The sequence below is a fragment of the Sus scrofa genome, chromosome 1, assembly GCF_054392235.1.
Source record: "Sus scrofa isolate SSC_HxYL_T2T_F1_AM1 chromosome 1, Sscrofa_HxYL_maternal_Yorkshire_Landrace_v2.0, whole genome shotgun sequence".
Lineage (NCBI taxonomy): Eukaryota > Metazoa > Chordata > Mammalia > Artiodactyla > Suidae > Sus > Sus scrofa.
The window spans coordinates 264,628,708-264,647,200 of NC_139383.1; the positions used below are offsets into that span (position 1 = coordinate 264,628,708).

The 18,493-nt window shown below is 50.5% G+C and overlaps 2 protein-coding genes across 2 annotated transcripts; both read right to left on the reverse strand.

Moving 5' to 3' along the window:
• Positions 1 to 177: 177 nt before the first annotated feature.
• On the reverse strand, positions 178 to 2,813 carry LOC146407153 (uncharacterized). Its single transcript, XM_085020887.1, has 4 exons — positions 2,724 to 2,813; positions 1,583 to 1,907; positions 943 to 1,101; positions 178 to 566 (listed from the first exon to the last, which is right to left on the reverse strand). Exons 1-4 carry the CDS (start codon positions 2,811 to 2,813, stop codon positions 178 to 180), a joined length of 963 nt encoding a protein of 320 aa, XP_084877013.1.
• A 2,292-nt stretch (positions 2,814 to 5,105) lies between these two features.
• On the reverse strand, positions 5,106 to 18,134 carry LOC146407154 (uncharacterized). The gene is made up of 2 exons (XM_085019319.1): positions 17,114 to 18,134; positions 5,106 to 15,336 (listed from the first exon to the last, which is right to left on the reverse strand). The coding sequence occupies exon 1, from the start codon at positions 18,034 to 18,036 to the stop codon at positions 17,668 to 17,670; it is 369 nt and encodes a 122-aa protein (XP_084875445.1). The 5' UTR covers positions 18,037 to 18,134; the 3' UTR covers positions 5,106 to 15,336; positions 17,114 to 17,667.
• Positions 18,135 to 18,493: the final 359 nt, after the last annotated feature.

Below are 18,493 nucleotides of genomic sequence, written 5' to 3' on the forward strand. Positions count from 1 at the left end.
TGACCGGGGCTGAACCTGGCTCCAGGGACGGGTGGATTCGCGTCCCCTGGGGGGGACCTCGCGGTCGGCTTGGGGTGCAGGATGCTGCTGCGAGGAAGGCGACATGCAGAGTCCGGTTGGCTCAGAGGCCTGAAGGGACCCGCCCGCAGTTGGGCGGGGAGCGTGGGGCTGGCGCCCCTAAGGCCAGGGCCCCCAGGGCCAGGAGGGCTGCGGGCGGGCGGGCACGGGCCCCGCGGCGAGCAGGGAGTCCAGCGCAGCCAGCGCCCAGTGCAGGGCGGCGCCCGCGTGCGCCAGCTGCCAGGCGAGCCAGGCGCGCTGCGAGGCCGTGGGCTCCGTGCAGCGGGAGGGCACCGGCAGGTAGGCGCCCCCCGGGGCCCGCAGCTCGCCCAGGGCCACCTGCAGGGCGCCCATCTGGTTGCAGAGCTTGGACGGGAGCGCCGCCGCGGGCACGCGGGCTTCGGGCCGCGGGGATCCGCGACGACGCTTAGGGGAGGCGGGCCGGGCCCACACTGGCGATCGGGCCCGGCTCCTCAGGTGCTGCAGGCGCCAAGGCGTGTGGGCAGAACCTGCGCGGGAGGCAGAGCGGGAGGAGTTCAGGTGATGTGCGCTGCGCCCTCGCCCGCCCTGGGATTCCTTGTCAGGGTCACCCTCACCCCCTTCCCAGTCCAGACTCCCAGCTCATCCCCCGTCACCCCCCGCTCCCCCTCGGCCTCCGAGCACCCACTCTCCACCGCACCGGACCCTGGGGCCCCTTCCAGGATCTGCTGGGAACCGGGGCCCACACCTGGATGCCTTCCTCCCAGCCAGTTCGGGCTTCAGGGGCCCCTCCCTAGGGCCAGCGTCACTCCCTGCCCGCCCACCGGCCTCCTGGGGGGCTTGGTGCACCCCTCAGGCTCCAGGCCCACATCCCCACCTGTGCCAAGCGCCTGCCCAGAAACCTACCTCCTCTGCGGTCAAGTCCTGCTCTGGAGGAGAAAAACCAGTCCTTAGCTCTCGCCTGGGCTGGGGAGGGTGGTCCCTGCCTCTTCTTGTCTTTGCTGTGGAGGCCCCGCCTGTCAGGACAGCCAGTGGGGCTTCTGCTCCGCTTGTGCCTGGTGTGCACTGCGTGTGGAGAGGAGGACAGGAGTGAGTGTTGCCTGACCCACTCTGGGGTCTGGGGGAGAGTGGATTAGACCAGGTCCTGAGTCCGACCCCGACCCCACCCCCCAGCCCCATTCCAGCCCCTCCCCCCACCAGTGCAGCTTTCCTCCAGCTGCCCACAGCCTCCAAGGGCAGCTCCCCAGGGCCAGGCCTTCCCCCTCACTAGGGCGGCTCCTGAGCCGCCTGGCAGGCAGGCCCCGGGGAACCCTCCCTCAAGTCCAAACCTGGCGATGGCACAGCTGGTAGAGCCCAGGACCACAAGGAAGAGGGCCCTGCCCTTGGGTTTCCCTCAACATACTGAGTGGTGTGAAGGTCCCATCTGGCACCTGTAACGTAGCCCCCCTGCCCCCCACTCCCCCAGCCCAATCTCTCCCATCCCCCAAACCCTCCCAACCAGCCCTCCAAAGCAATGCTGCAAAGAAGGAATTGACTGGAATCTGACCTGCTTTGCTCCGAGAGCCCTCTCGGGTCTCCAGGCTTCCTTTTTCTCTGCGTCTTTCGGAGGAATGGCGATCGCCCCCCTTCTCTTTCAGAGACTGGCCTTCCTTGGGGGAGATTCTTCCATCTTGCCTGTGGCAGACAGCCTGTCCGTCGTGGCTAGGACTCTGGACACTTGCAGCCCCTTCCATTTCAGCCAAGTCTCCCTGGCGAGCCGCACGTCTGGAGGCTTGAGGAGTGGACCAGGGAATGAGCAGGTGGGAGGAAGAGGTGGCCTTTTTCTGGCTTCCCGACAGCCCCCTGCTGGGCCTCAGCTTGGACCCCGCCCACTGCAGGCATGTGGGTGATTGGGTTATGTCTCTTTGGTGGCATCCCCCTGACCTTTATGGTCCGTAGGAATTTTTAGCACTAACTTCAGCACATTTTGGTTCTCTGCTGCATCTTGATATCACAAAAGGGCAATCTTTGGCTAGTTGTTTGTTTGTTTCATGGTGCTTTTCATCTGTTTTTTCCAGCAGGTTTGTGTGCAAGGTGCTAGTGTCAACGATGTGACCACGTGGTCTATTTTAGGTTATTTTGATAACCCTCCTATCATCTATTTGTACCATTTGGACCAAGTTGAAAAATACATCTTCTTCATAACCAAAGAGGAAGAAGAGTGAAATATAACAAATGAAAGGGGAAAATCAATTTCAAAACTCGACACCTTTTGGAGAGCCAAGGTCTTTAACTATCGCCTAGGCTAAGGGTGTGCTGCTGCCATTTTATAAAAAAAGCATTAATTCAGAGCCTAAACATGCTCTGTCCCCCTGTAGTGTCTGTGATGGTACTGCTGCCATGAATGCAAACCTGAGCAGGGGGGGAAGAGAAGAGGTGTACCACAAACTCCGAGGTTGACACTAGCACCTTGCTTCTCACTCCTGGCATAGACTGTGTCCTCCTAACACACTTGGAGACACACAAACCTGCTGGAAAAAAACAGATGAAAAGCACCATGAAACAAACAAGCAACTAGCCAAAGATTGCCCCTTTGTGATATCAAGATGCAGCAGAGAACCAAAATGTGCTGAAGTTAGTGCTAAAAATTCCTACGGACCATAAAGGTCAGGGGGATGCCACCAAAGAGACATAACCCAATCACCCACATGCCTGCAGTGGGCGGGGTCCAAGCTGAGGCCCAGCAGGGGGCTGTCGGGAAGCCAGAAAAAGGCCACCTCTTCCTCCCACCTGCTCATTCCCTGGTCCACTCCTCAAGCCTCCAGACGTGCGGCTCGCCAGGGAGACTTGGCTGAAATGGAAGGGGCTGCAAGTGTCCAGAGTCCTAGCCACGACGGACAGGCTGTCTGCCACAGGCAAGATGGAAGAATCTCCCCCAAGGAAGGCCAGTCTCTGAAAGAGAAGGGGGGCGATCGCCATTCCTCCGAAAGACGCAGAGAAAAAGGAAGCCTGGAGACCCGAGAGGGCTCTCGGAGCAAAGCAGGTCAGATTCCAGTCAATTCCTTCTTTGCAGCATTGCTTTGGAGGGCTGGTTGGGAGGGTTTGGGGGATGGGAGAGATTGGGCTGGGGGAGTGGGGGGCAGGGGGGCTACGTTACAGGTGCCAGATGGGACCTTCACACCACTCAGTATGTTGAGGGAAACCCAAGGGCAGGGCCCTCTTCCTTGTGGTCCTGGGCTCTACCAGCTGTGCCATCGCCAGGTTTGGACTTGAGGGAGGGTTCCCCGGGGCCTGCCTGCCAGGCGGCTCAGGAGCCGCCCTAGTGAGGGGGAAGGCCTGGCCCTGGGGAGCTGCCCTTGGAGGCTGTGGGCAGCTGGAGGAAAGCTGCACTGGTGGGGGGAGGGGCTGGAATGGGGCTGGGGGGTGGGGTCGGGGTCGGACTCAGGACCTGGTCTAATCCACTCTCCCCCAGACCCCAGAGTGGGTCAGGCAACACTCACTCCTGTCCTCCTCTCCACACGCAGTGCACACCAGGCACAAGCGGAGCAGAAGCCCCACTGGCTGTCCTGACAGGCGGGGCCTCCACAGCAAAGACAAGAAGAGGCAGGGACCACCCTCCCCAGCCCAGGCGAGAGCTAAGGACTGGTTTTTCTCCTCCAGAGCAGGACTTGACCGCAGAGGAGGTAGGTTTCTGGGCAGGCGCTTGGCACAGGTGGGGATGTGGGCCTGGAGCCTGAGGGGTGCACCAAGCCCCCCAGGAGGCCGGTGGGCGGGCAGGGAGTGACGCTGGCCCTAGGGAGGGGCCCCTGAAGCCCGAACTGGCTGGGAGGAAGGCATCCAGGTGTGGGCCCCGGTTCCCAGCAGATCCTGGAAGGGGCCCCAGGGTCCGGTGCGGTGGAGAGTGGGTGCTCGGAGGCCGAGGGGGAGCGGGGGGTGACGGGGGATGAGCTGGGAGTCTGGACTGGGAAGGGGGTGAGGGTGACCCTGACAAGGAATCCCAGGGCGGGCGAGGGCGCAGCGCACATCACCTGAACTCCTCCCGCTCTGCCTCCCGCGCAGGTTCTGCCCACACGCCTTGGCGCCTGCAGCACCTGAGGAGCCGGGCCCGATCGCCAGTGTGGGCCCGGCCCGCCTCCCCTAAGCGTCGTCGCGGATCCCCGCGGCCCGAAGCCCGCGTGCCCGCGGCGGCGCTCCCGTCCAAGCTCTGCAACCAGATGGGCGCCCTGCAGGTGGCCCTGGGCGAGCTGCGGGCCCCGGGGGGCGCCTACCTGCCGGTGCCCTCCCGCTGCACGGAGCCCACGGCCTCGCAGCGCGCCTGGCTCGCCTGGCAGCTGGCGCACGCGGGCGCCGCCCTGCACTGGGCGCTGGCTGCGCTGGACTCCCTGCTTGCCGCGGGGCCCGTGCCCGCCCGCCCGCAGCCCTCCTGGCCCTGGGGGCCCTGGCCTTAGGGGCGCCAGCCCCACGCTCCCCGCCCAACTGCGGGCGGGTCCCTTCAGGCCTCTGAGCCAACCGGACTCTGCATGTCGCCTTCCTCGCAGCAGCATCCTGCACCCCAAGCCGACCGCGAGGTCCCCCCCAGGGGACGCGAATCCACCCGTCCCTGGAGCCAGGTTCAGCCCCGGTCAGAGGAAGGCTCCTGCCTCATCCCAGCTCAGGAACATGGGTCCACGTTTCCAGAAGACAGCCTGCCAGGAGGAGCATTCAGACAAAGACACTTCTTTTCTTCGGAGGCTCAGATTGCCTGTCTTAGGGATGTGACTTGTGCCTTTTCACCAGTCAGTGTTCTCCTGCTGTCTTTCAGAAGTACAATGGCCCAGATAAAGACAGAGATAGAGATCCAGATCCAGATCAAAATCCAGCTAGACATGGGGGAGGGAGGGGATGTGTGTGTGTGTGTGTGTGTGTGTGTGTGTGTGTGTCCTTTTAGGGATATAGAGATGTGACTGTTGTGGCCTCCATTACAAGAAATGTGTTTGGGGGGGTTTACAGGAGACAGATTTTCTTTCAAATGATTGCTACAGCCTACCTTTAACAAGTCTCTAGGACAAATGAGCAATCCAGATTATATGGGAGGGGAGACTGGAGCTTTGGGTTTTGAAATTCAAGTCACACGTTTCCTTACTCTTGGATCACTGTATTCTCCATGAGCCTCAATAAATTTTTAAAAAAAATATTGCAATCGTTTGTCAGTGTGATTTTGTCAGTGTGCTTGCAAGTGTTCTGGTAATCTCCTGAAACTTACATTCATGCTTCATTTTCCTATGTAAATTATTCCTATTTCTATTCCTTTTTTTTTTTTTTTTTTTTTTTTTGGTCTTTTTGCCATTTCTTGGGCCGCTCCCGCGGCATATGTAGGTTCCCAGGCTAGGGGTTGAATCGGAGCTGTAGCCGCCAGCCTACGCCAGAGCCACAGCGATGCGGGATCCGAGCGGTGTCTGCAACCTACACCACAGCTCACAGCAACGCTGGAGCCTTAACCCACTGAGCAAGGCCAGGGGTCGAAGCTGCAACCTCATGGTTCCTAGTCAGATTCGTTAACCACTGCGCCACGACGGGAACTCCCCTATTCCTATTTTTACTGTTTCTTTTATTGTGCCAACATTAAAGAATTTTTATTCACATACCTAGAATGTACCCTGGTGTAACTGCACAGAGCAATAAAATGTTCACAAATGTATGCAAATCCATGTAAGCAGCACTTCAATCAAGACAGGCTATGTGTGTTATGCTGTTTTGCAATTTTTTTTTTTTTTTGGTCTTTTTAGGGCGGCACTCATGGCATATGGAGGTTCCCAGGCTAGGGGTTGAATTGGAGTTGTAACTGTCAGCCTACACCACCGCCACAGCAACTTGGGATCCGAACCGAGTCTCAATTGCGGCTTTAATTTGCATTTCCCTAATGACTGAGATATTAAGCATCTTTTCATGCCTTTTTTTGTTTTTTTTTTGCCATCCGCACATCTTTTTTTGGGGAACTGTCTCCAAATAAATTAATATTCTTATTAATTTAAAGAACATCCATTCTCCAGCCCCATCATTTTTTCCTGGGTTGTTATCTGGCTCAAGCCATTATCTAGGTAAAGGGGATAGCTTCATGTTCCTCCACCAAAAAGAGTTTTATATCTGCCAGTCCTGTGGGCAGACCTGACTTCAGGCTCCCTGAGATGCAGGGACCAGCTCTGGGAGCCAGCTCCAAGGTGCCCTCACCAAAGCTGTCTTCCCTGGGTATCAGTTGTTGAAACAGGTGAATGAAGAACAAAGGTGGACCAGGGAAGGGGGAAAGGTTGAGTCTCTCTTCTTTTAAACAGTGCTTTGTGTTCAAGGACCTTAAAGAGTGGGCCCCACCTTGGTTTGATACCTGGGTTCCTAAATCATTGCTGGGATAAAAGCCATAAGCAGAGTCACTTGATCTTTGAGAGCCTACAAGGTGATATATGAAGCAAAGATAAGTTTGTATGGTGTTCAAACAAACAATATTCTTGTGTTTCTCTGTTACAGAAGCTAATTTTACCTTAACTGACAGAAATCTGTACACCAAAGAAAGTTTTCCATGTGGTGTGTGTGTGTATATATATATATATATATATTTCAAATTGTGGAAATACCAAATACTTGCTGAAAATTTGCAAAACTAAATGATAAATGTAAATCATCAAGTTAATTGTTTAAGAAACACAAATAATGTTCTTCTCTCTAAACTTTTTTTGTGGAAATTGAGGATATAAGCATGGTTTTGGTTTCTGTGTTTTAGATGTGATACAGAAATACAAGTGCATATTGGCTTTGCTTGGCAAACAGTAATAAAATTAAGAGTGTTATGAGTTTTTACTTTCATATTTACTTCCTGATTTGTTTTTTAGGGATTTGTTAAATGAGAGAAAAGCACACTTCAACTTCTCCTCTGATAAGCTCCAAGGCACACTGGATGAACGACTTCTGCTTCAGAGATCCACTGAGTTCTTGGGAGTTCCTCTGGATGATTCCCAAACAGGTAAAAGCTTGAAGATTTTCTACCTTCATCTTCTGTTGCAGTGGTTCCTGACTCTGATCAAAGCTAGAAAATGATTTATCCAGGAGGGTCTTATACCAGGCAGGACTGCAGTCCCCTGTCAAGGAGGTTGAAAAGTGGCCAGATAGTGAAAACAGGTGCCTTGTGTCTTCTGGATTTTTTTTTTTTTTTTTTGTCTTTTTGCCATTTCTTGGGCCGCTCCCGAGGCATATGGAGGTTCCCAGGCTAGGGGTCGAATCGGAGCTGCAGCCGCCAGCCTACACCAGAGCCACAGCAACGCCGGATCCAAGCCGTGTCTGCGACCTACACCACAGCTCACGGCAACGCCGGATCGTTAACCCACTGAGCAAGGCCAGGGATCGAACCCGCAACCTCATGGTTCCTAGTCAGATTTGTTAACCACTGCGCCACAATGGGAACTCCTCTTCTGGATTTTGATAGTTCCTCTTTTTCCCCTGAAACTAGAAGTCAGTCCTGACATTATGGCATGACTGAGAAGAGATCCTTTCCAGACATACTAAAGACACAAAGATCTCTTTGCTATCCAAGCCATACTCAAAGGCTTGTCCCAGGAAAGAGAACAGGTATGGCTAGAGCAGAGCATCCCCAGGGCCAGCAACAAAAACCAGAGCCTCGAAAATTTCCATGAAAATTTCCTCTAGGGATTGCCTGGCCATTGCTAAACCGGAAGCACAGAATTTTGTTTGTCCTGCATCAGTGGCCTGCAGAAGGCGCCCGACTCGCCCCTGGACCAATTGGCTGCTTAGTGGCTGTGGGGAAATGCCCACATCCTGTGTCCTAGACATGCTGCGCCTCTTCCGGGGGCCAGAAGCCCAGCTTGATTTGTCCCAGGTCTGGCTCCGCGATCCCTGAGGGCTGCAGAAATAGTGAGTAAAAGGTTGATTTTTCCAGGCCCTGACTGCCAAGGGGAACTTGGCTGCTGCTGAGGTCTCCAGACACTATTTTCCGGCATAATCACTTCTGTGCTGGAAATAATGGATTTTACAAACTTGTGTGCACCCGTCACCCTCGTTCCTTATTATATAGATGAACACTAGCATTTTTATGTCAGTATCACCTTTTTCCGTCATACTGATAATTTCCTAAGCTAGATTGTATCCAAATTTCCCTTCCATTTCAATAAAGCCAATAAATCTTTCTTTTGTTATGACAGTATTCTTCAAGCGAACATGACTTATAATCTGACACATTTCTTCAACAAAAAATGCATTTTTGTTGGAGTTCCCATCATGGCTCAGCAGAAAAAAAATCTGACTAGCATCCATGAGGATGCAGGTTCCATCCCTGGCCTCGCCCAGTGGGTTAAGGATCCAGCATTGCCGTGAGCTGTGGTGTAGGTCACAGAGGGGCTCAGATCAAGAATGGCTGTGGTGCAGGCCAGTGGCTACAGCTCCAATTTGACCCCTAGCCTGGGAACCTCAATATGCCTTGGGTGCGGACCTAAAAACACACTAAATAAATAAATAAAAAGAATTGCATTTGTTGCACAATCAAAAAGTAAGGGAGTCTTTTTCATCTTATTTTCCCCATAGTATTTTCGATCAAATGTGATTTCTTAGCATTATAAATTCATTTGGAATTTTTTTATACAAATAAGGTGGATGGGGGAGAAAGCTATGCTACTGGAGAAACACATGGAATGGTCACAGCTCCTTGAAACAGGCTCATTCTAAGACTGAGATTTAATCAAAAGATTATAGAATATTCCCCTCCCTCACAATTTACCACCATACCAAAAGGAAGTCAGTACAATAAGACTGAATAACAGTTGAAAGAGCTGCAAGACACAAATTCTCTCTGAGGAGGAATTTGTAGATGCCCAGAGTCACAAGGAAATGAAAACAAGGAGGTATTTGGAACCTCTAGAACCCAGGGTTACCGCAGACATTAAAAACAGCTCAACTCACCATGATGTTGCAGGTTCGATCCCTGGCCTTGCTCAGTGGGTTACGGATCCGGTGTTGCTGTGAGCTGTGGTGTAGGTCATAGAACTCAGCTCAGATACTACGTTGCTGTGGCTCTGGTGGAGGCTGGCGGCTACAGCTCAGATTCAGCCCCTGGCTTGGGAACCTCCATATGCTGCAGGTGTGGCCCTAAAAGACAAAAAACAAACAAACAAACAAAAACAACACAGCTCAACTCCTAGCCAGATTAATATAAGTCCTCACACTGAAGGCTTATTTTTATCCGTTCATATTATTCAGTACAACAGTCTGGCTTTCAAGAACAACAACAAAAACACTACAAGGCATACCAAAGGATTATTTATTCAAAAAAAGAAAAATCTGAATATCGGTAAGAACAGTGAGCTTTGTGGCATTTTACTTTATTTTATTTACTTTTTAATGGCTGCGCCTGTGGCATGTGGAGGTTCCCGGGCTAGGGGTTGAATCAGAGTTGCCGCTGCTGACCTGGGCCACAGCCACGGCACCGACAGATCTGAGCCACATCTGCAACGTACACCGAGGCTTGCAGCAACGCCCAATCCTTAATCCACTGAGCGAGGCCAGGGATTGAACCCACCTCCTCACGGATACTAGTCAGGTTCTTAACCCGCTGAGCCACAACGGAAACCCCTGTGGCATTTTAAATTGCCTTAGTCCATCCTTCTCTTCCTGGTTCCATGGTAGTTTGAAAATCAGCAGGCTCACAACCAAGGTAGCTGTGAAAACCAGCAGCCTAGCAGGCACACAAAGACACAAATGATTTTGGAGCTCCCCACAGCCCCATTTCCAGAGAATTGTTATTATTTGAACTATTTTTTCAGCTCCCCAAAAAGGCCTCATTCACAGGGCTTGTCTTTATTTGACCCAGCTTGGAACTCACTCCATGGAAAAAGTGCCATCCCCAGAGAGATGATCTAAAACAGTCAGTTGCAACTGTTTAACACCACAGCTGCTCGAAGCATTGATGCTGTTTGCAGCAAACAAGAGGCCAGCCAAAAACTTACACAGAAAATCCTAAGGACTGAAATGTTAAAAACTCTGACATATTCATGGAAATCTAAAAGGTTACTGCATTGCAGGGCTGTGCACGCACCCAGGAAAGACCTGGGAAGGCTTCATGCCTCACCTCTGGCTGACCTCGAGATTCTGCACAAACAAAAAGCAAAGGCTAAGACAGAATTACAAATTGCTAGAGTACTGCAGACATGCCTGGAAACACGCAAGTAGACCCTCAGCAAAGACTATGAGACTTATTGGTTCTGTTAATTTAAGGAAAGCTCCCTCTAATCATTAGCAGACTGCAGGTTAAACTGAGTACAGACTTCAGTAGCCACATGTGATAAAAGAAAATACAAATGTTTAGCAGTAGCCCCAGAAAGTCATAAATCAAACAAGAGCATCAATAATAAACCCTAAAGAGGAGTTTCCATCGTGGTGCAGCAGAAATGAATCCTACTAGTAACCATGAGGTTTCAAGTGTGATCTCTGGCCTTGCTCAGTGGGTTAAGGATCCAGCAATGCCCTGAGCTGTGGTGTAGGTCTCAGACATGGCTGGGATCCTGCGTTGCTATGGCTGTGGCATAGGCCAGCAGCTGTAGCTCCAATTGGACCCCTGGCCTGGGAACCTCCATTTGCCGTGAGTTTGGCCCTAAAAAGCAAAAAAAAAAAAAGTAATTATTTTTACATTGTTTTCTGGAAGCCCAATACCCTCAGCACCTCTCAGGGTTTAAACTGTTTCATTCCTCCCTGTCTCCAGTGCTAGATTCTCAGAAATGCCAAACCCAAGTGGCAGAAAGATCTGTGGGACTGGTAATAAGTATAGACTCATCAAAGCCAGGGATCTTCTAGCCTTAGGAATGATCAATAATGATAGGAGTCTCTTTCCACTGGGAATTGGAAGACGGTTGTCCAAAGAGTGCAGAGCCTGGAGTTCCCTTCATGGCACAGTGCTTAACGAATCCGACTAGGAACCATGAGGTTGCGGGTTCAGTCCCTGCCCTTGCTCAGTGGGTTAACGATCCGGCGTTGCCGTGAGCTGTGGTGTAGGTTGCAGACATGGCTCGGGTCCTGAGTTGCTGTGCCTCTGGCGTAGGCTGGCAGCTACAGCTCCGATTAGACCTCTAGCCTGGGAACCTCCATATGCTGCGGGAGCGGCCCAAGAAATAGCCAAAAAAAAGACAAAAAAAAAAAAAAAAAAGAGTGCAGAGCCTAAGAAGGGCCCTTTAGATTGACTTCATGTGGCTTAGAAATAGATGCTTCCTGGGAACAAACTCAACTTTACAGAGGTAGCACATCTGAACACAACCTTACACCAAGCCTAAGAATCTGGTAATGAATGAGATCAGTTCCTCAGTCAGCCAAGAGTCTTGTTCTCCTTAGGCCGGAATGATGCTTGACAGGTCCTGGAGAGCAGTGTCCAACCCCAAAGACTGATCAGACACTTTACAAAGTTTGTGCTTCTTGCCTTATAAAGATGCCTGGGGGAAAAACTCCGCTGTTTATTTCTTTTTTCCTTAAGGATTTTTCTTCTCCATGCTTGAAAACACTGAAAATTCAATAACCTGAATCTGTTGACGTTGTCTAATAACTTTCATTTTTTCTTTTTCATTTGTTGTCTTAATAGCAGTATGAACAACTTGGAAAACAACATTGAATCAGTAATCTTAGTTTTCCATGTCTGCCAAAATCACCACTTTGGTTTCATTCTTTAAGGCTACAGAAGAAGTTCAGAATCAGGAATTAGATCTGCCTATGATGGATTTGATGACAGGAGACTGTCTCCATAGTTGATTCATGTAGCTCCTCTGACTCTATTTATTCAACAACATTTTAGTGTCTACTGTTTCATACATCACTTTTTTTTTTTTTTTTTTTGTCTTTTCTAGGGCTGCTCCTGCAGCATAGGGAGGTTCCCAGGCTAGGGGTCTGATCAGAGCCGTAGCTGCCGGCCTACGCCAGAGCCACAGCAAAGTGGGATCCAAGCTGCATCTGCGACTTTCTGGAGGACTCGTTCTGTTTGTTGACCCCTTGCAGTCGGACCTGGATCCAGGGGTCTGAGCTGCCTCTGCGACCTACACCACAGCTCATAGCAACCCAGGATCCTTAACCCACTGAGCAAGGCCAGGGATCAAACCCGCAACCCCAAGGCTCCTAGTCGGATTCGTTAACCACTGAGCCACGACGGGAACTCCTCCTAGACATCACTTTATTAACTGAGTATATGCAACATGACCTTAAAAAGATCTATAATATAGCAGGAGAAGATGTAGCAACAAATGCAACAGAGTATTTAGATGCTATGAGGTGTTAATAAGGTATAGTGTCAGGGAGATGGGGGCAGAGGAGGGAGTGGTTAATTCTATTGGGGATAATGAGTTTCTAGAAGTTCCTCGTAGAAAATGTGACATTCAAGCTTTGCCTGGGGTAGACGGTGGGGGAAAAGCAGACTTTGAAGCCAGTATGGTCAGTCCAGCTGTGCAGTGTCAAAAGTTTTCTAGCTGTGTAACACTGAGCCTGCTTCCGATTTCTGTAACATTAAGATGATAGTAGCAATCTCATAGTGTAGTGGTAAAGGCTACCTTAGTGACACATATGTTAAACACTGTCCTTAAAGAGCAGACCCTTTCTGGTGGAGAAGACGGTCAGGGAAAGGATATCCAGAGCCAAATTCCCAGTGCCTAAAGGGACTCCTCTCTTATCTGAAATGCCCTGTCTGCAAACTGGCTGCCCTGGGAGCTGTCTGTGGTGCTGATTTCACCAGGGCTTCACACTCCATACTCCCGCTGTGTCACTCTCCTGGAGTCAGAAGTGCTGCCTCCATCTCAGCCAGAAGCCTGGGCTGCAACAAGTGTGTTGAGCTTACCACCTCCCTGCCCATCCTCTGCCTGCCAGTTCAGCTATTCTGTGGGCCTTGTGGAAGAAGGGCTGACTCAGAACCATCATAGTGGGATAGGGGTTCTCAGCACCCACACTCCTGGCTCTGGAAAGGCAGACTGGGGCAACTTTACAGGTTTGTCCATACCCTCCAGTTGCTGGAGAGGCATGCCAGGCTCCAAATCTAAACCTCTGCAGAGGAAACTCACTACTCCTTCCAAAAGCCAAGGATGTGTTTAGCTCCTTCCCCTAGAGAAACTAGGGGCAATTTTTCTCCCGGGGACACTTGGCAATGTCTAGAGATATTTTTGGTTGTCACAACTCAGGGGTGTGGGCATTCATTACAGGCTTCTAAAGGATAGAGGCCAGGGCTGCTACTAAACATTCTGTGATGCATTTGAAGGTCTCCTACAACCAGGCATTATCTGGCCAACCTGGCCCAAAATGTAGTGCCATGGTGGAGAAATCTTGTGTTAGTGTTTGAGGCTCTTTGGTATGGTGACTAGGACTTTACTGGACACCGATGTCTAGCTCAGTGTTCTTTATTTACCAGCTATGACTTTGGATAAGTCACTGAACTTCTCTGAGCCTCATTTTCTATGTATGAATGTTTAGATTCCCGGACTGGAAGGCCTCAAAGCTCCTGCCAGCTCAAACTCAACATGTCTTCATAAATAATTGTGGCGCACACTGCTAGGAACCAATATGCTATACTATGAATATAAAATATAAGAGAAGGAGTTCCCATCATGACTCAGTGGAAAGGAGTCTGACTAACATCCATGAGGACAAAGGTCCAATCCCTGGCCTCGCTCAGTGGGTTAAGGATCTGGCATTGCCGTGAGCTGTGGTATAGGTTACAGATGCGGCTTGGATCTGGCGTTGCTATGGCTGTGGTGTAGGCTGGCGGCTACAGCTCCAATTCGACCCCTAGCCTGGGAATATATATATATATGAATGCATAAAATATCAAAAGGAAAGGAACAAATAAAAACAGAATGGGGGAAGGTGAGTGCTGATAAAAGGTCACTACCTAAATATACACAGAATTTATGCAAATATAAGTGTTTAGATAAAATATAGGCTGTCAAACTTCAAGTAGTGACAAAAAATGACATCTTCACTAGGAATTAAATTAAGGAGATACAAAATAATATAACTATGCCACATTTGCTAATCTTTCAGAAAAAAACCAACTCAAAGTGCTTGGGACTGCAAGGTAGTATATGCACTTAGATATTTCTATCTGCATCTGAACAAACTCTCAGCCTGGCTCTGTGAAATAGTAACTGCAGAACTGGTTACCATCAAATCATTCCATCATAAAGAGTATACTTAATGTTTCTTTTTATATCTTTAAAAACTCATGCCAGGGAGTTCCAGTCATGGCTCAGTGGAAACGAATCTGACTAGTATCCATGAGGACGCAGGTTCGATCCCTGGCCTTGCTCAGTGGGTTAAGGATCTGGCATTGCTGTAAGCTGTGGTGTAGATCTCAGTTGCAGCTGGGGGGATCTGGCATTGCTGTGACTGTGATGTGGGCCAGCGGCTACAGCTCCGATTCAACCCCTTGCCTGGGAACCTCCATATGCTGTGGGTAGGGCCCTTAAATGACAAAAGACAAAATAAAAAAAGAAAGAAATTAATGGGAACTTATTCTAAAGTAAAGAACAAGGTGCTAGACCCCCCTCCTTTATTCACCAAACAGTAAGGTACTAGATTTAAAGAATCAATTTTCATAATTAGGAATAAGCCCCCATAACACACCTTCCTCTGGCCTCTTAATAATCTTGAATATCACCTTCAGAGTTAATGAGAGCGACAAAAGGTGTAGCGATTCCAGAAGGAGAAGACAGCTACCCTGGACTGTGAGCCAACTCTTCAGGAAAGGAAGATGTAAAAGCTGCTGGTGTATCTTCTTCCATGTGGGGGTCCCTGTCTGAGGCAGTCAGTGTGGATCTTCCTCACATGTTCCTGTACAGGAGGCTCTTTTATGAGAAAGACCAGAAAGAAGTCACTTCCAGAAATGGCTCTTTCAAGAGGGTGTACTCTGCAGGTGGAGACCTCTATCTCCCAGGTTTCAGTGATTTGACAGGGACTGAAACCCCACCTGTGCCAAGAGGGAGAGAGCACACACACCACACACACCACAAGAACTTTTTCTTGCTTTTTAGGGCCACATCCACGGCATATGGAAGTTCCCAGGCTAGGGGGCGAATAGGAGCTGCAGCTACTGGCCTACACCACAGCCACAGCCATGCAGGATCTGAACTGTGTCTGCGACCTACACCACAGCTCACAGCAATGCCAGATCATTAACCCAATGAGCAAGGCCAGGGATCGAACCTGCATCCTCATGGATACTAGTTGGATTTGTTTCCTCTGCGCCATGACAGGAACTCCAAAACCAGCTTTTCATGTTCCTCCATTGCATCGCCCCTGGCAGTGAGGAAACAGGCCTCTTCACGCTGCCTGTAGTCAAGGAGAGAGAAGCAGCTGACACCTCCAAGGAAAAGGTAGCAGCGGAGGAATGAGCCTAGGAAGTACTCCTCTGCTGGATACAGAGGGCAGGTACAAAAGTTGCACATATTTGGGCCTCCGAGGGACAATGCAGGTGCCATTGTTCACTGAGCAGTTCTTGACCTGCAACGCAGCATGACTTGGGAAGTGCCAGCTGGGAAGGGGCAGAAAAAGCCTTACCAACCAGCAAGGTAATGTGGCTTCCCAGTAAGTTGTCAAAACCCACCAGAGCTTGGGGCTTCACTCTTTGCCAAGTGGTGAATTCATGCAGAAAGGGACCTACGAATGACTTGTTTATTATTGACTCCTAATCAGAGCTCTGTGCTTGGCACATATGTACACTCCATAGATTATTTTTAAGATAGTTTAAATATTTAACGGAATCTTTTAGGTGAACAGTCACGTGATGTTGGAAAGTATCAACAGGAAGTGAAATTCTGTTTCTGAAGTAGCTGTTATGGTATGATAATGGAATTTGGCCTTTTTAAATCAACAAATGCATCTTATAATTGGGTGAAACTCTCTTACTAGGAAATTCAGCTGCTTTCTGAAGGAACATTATTGTTTCACTTCTCATCAAAGTGCTTTCTTTGGTCCTTTACTTCAGTTTTTAAAATTTTTGTAAATGATACAAGAGTTTGAAAGTTTACCAAAAAAAAAAAAAGACTGATTGTTATAGTTAAACTGAGAAGTAAAATAAAAATAAAGGAATATGCTTTCATCACTCAAAGAAAAACTCGCGTTTTTGTTGTTGTTGTTGTTGTTTTTTCCGGCCAATTCTGTAGCATGTGGAAGTTGCCGGGTCAGGGATCAAACCCATGCCAGAGCAGTCACCAAGCCACAGCAGCAACAATGCCAGATCCTCAACCTACTGAGCCACCAGGGAACTCCATAATAACTCTTAAGAATAAGAGAACACCACTTAAACCACAAATGGTCTAGCTCAATTCACCAACCACCACCAAACAACATGGGTAAGTACTATAAGAACTCACCCGATTCAATGAATCCATCTTCCAGCTTCTACTGCATAATTCACTTAGGCTCTATACCCCTTACATGCAAATGTTTCTGGCAGATGAAATACTAAAAATGCCATAATTAAAATCCAGCCCCATGATGTTCCCTCACCTTTCTTAAGTTCCTTGATATTGTCCCCACCAGGAGCCTGTGATTTACTGGTGACTCCAAAAATCTGTTAAACTATCATAATAAACACTGTGCAAGCCAATACTTAAAGCATATTAAATTCATGAATCATCATGCAGCAGTCTCAGAATGAAGTTCACAAATAGAAATTCCTAAAATGCAACAATCTAGAGAACAACAGGACGGGATTGATGCTGCAATTAGCACCCCAGATGACTTAGGACACTGACCCCAAAATGACCTTCCTCTGGTTCCAAGATCAGTACAGACTTTTAATGCACACTACAGACAGAAAAGCACAATCACAGCTTTACTCACCCCTCCTTCAAGAATCTGGAGAAAAGTTTCTCTCCAGAAGAAAGGAAAAACAAAACAAAACAAAAACAAAACGCCCAAAACTACATTTCCAAATTCAATCAACTGGGTAACTTGGCAGCAACCCCAAACTAACTGCAGAGCCCTGTTTGGGCCTCTCCCTATTAACTTCACTGGGCAAAGACACCAGGCAGGCAGTTATTGACTCTCCTGCTGGTCGGACCCCATCCAGGGAGGTTAAGCCAAGGATGACATTCATACCAACCTGTGGGTGACAGGAGACTGTGCGCCGCTCATTGGAGCCTTTGGTGAGAGGTCCTCCTTTTAATCCAACTTGCATTTTACAGGAACGGCTTCGCTTCGCCTCCAATGCTCCGGGGAATGCGGCCCCTACTCCATAAGGAACCCGAAAGTCCAACTCAAAACTCCATTCAGGGAGTTCCTACTGTGGCGCAGTGGAAACAGTCCAACTAGTATCCATAAGCATGCGGGTTCCATCCCCGACCTCCCTCAGCGGGTCAGGGATCCTGCCTTGCCTTGAGCTGCGGTGTAGGTCGCAGAGGCAGCTCAGACCCCTGGATCCAGGTCCGACTGCAAGGGGTCAACAAACAGAACGAGTCCTCCAGAAAGGGAGTCTTGGAAGTCCTTCTCCGAAGGCACAGGAGAAAACCTCACGAAGGGAAGTAAGCGAGCCGCGGGGAAGCGGGCCGGGAGCCCCGCTGGGGCCGGGTCAGCTCGGGGCTGGGGGTCTGCTCCTCCTCCGGGGTCTCGGGGGCCGCAAGCCGCCGTCGCCCGGCCGGGCCCAGCCTCCGCCGCTTCTCAGGCCGCCCGCGCCAGGCGCGCGCGGCTCCATGGCCCTGGGTGGGGGTCCCCTGCGGTCCTTCTCGTCGTCCGCACCAGGTGACGAGCGCGGGCGCCGAGCAAGGGAGTCCCGTAGCCCGAGATGACAGAAACCGGGTCTCTCAGCGCCACGGATGCTCCCCAGTCCTCGGAGGCCCGGACTTTCCCGCGGTCGGCACCAGCAGGCGGCTCCTCCCCGACGCGCCAGCAGGCGGCGGTTCCCGCGAGGAGCGGGAGGTGCTGGGAGGTTGGCAGAGGCAGCGGGGCGACTCGGAGCGTACGGCCGGCTCGCAGGGACCCGGGGCCGCGGGCGCCGCTGTGCGCGCGCGCGGCTCCCTCCGCGCGCATCTAGAGGATGGGAGGGAGCCGCGCGCGGAGGGAACCGCGCGACCCTCCTCTAGATGCTTCTTAAATATATGAACATATCATGGAAACGCTACAGTAGCGTTTTTGAAATGAAAGCCGTTTTTACTCATCGAAGCGAAAGCAGGTGCAGCTTAAATCACGGTCTTACTTTGTCTTTTCATTCGCATAGAGGAGATCCTTGTACCTCAGGGGCTGCTTAGAAGTTCCTCAAATTACACTCAAGGTGGCGGGACTGTACAGAAAATGAGCATAGTGCTTATCCTTCCAACCACTGGCCTTAGCTCAGCCTGTTTGGGTAGACGCACCAGAAGGGTGGTTTGGGGACAGGGAACATTCTGTGTCCTGGGAGTCAGGACACCTGCTTTCCAGGTGGCACGAGGAACTGTGTGCACTGAGGCAGGCCCAGCCCCACGACACAGGACCTGTGGCCCTTCCCACC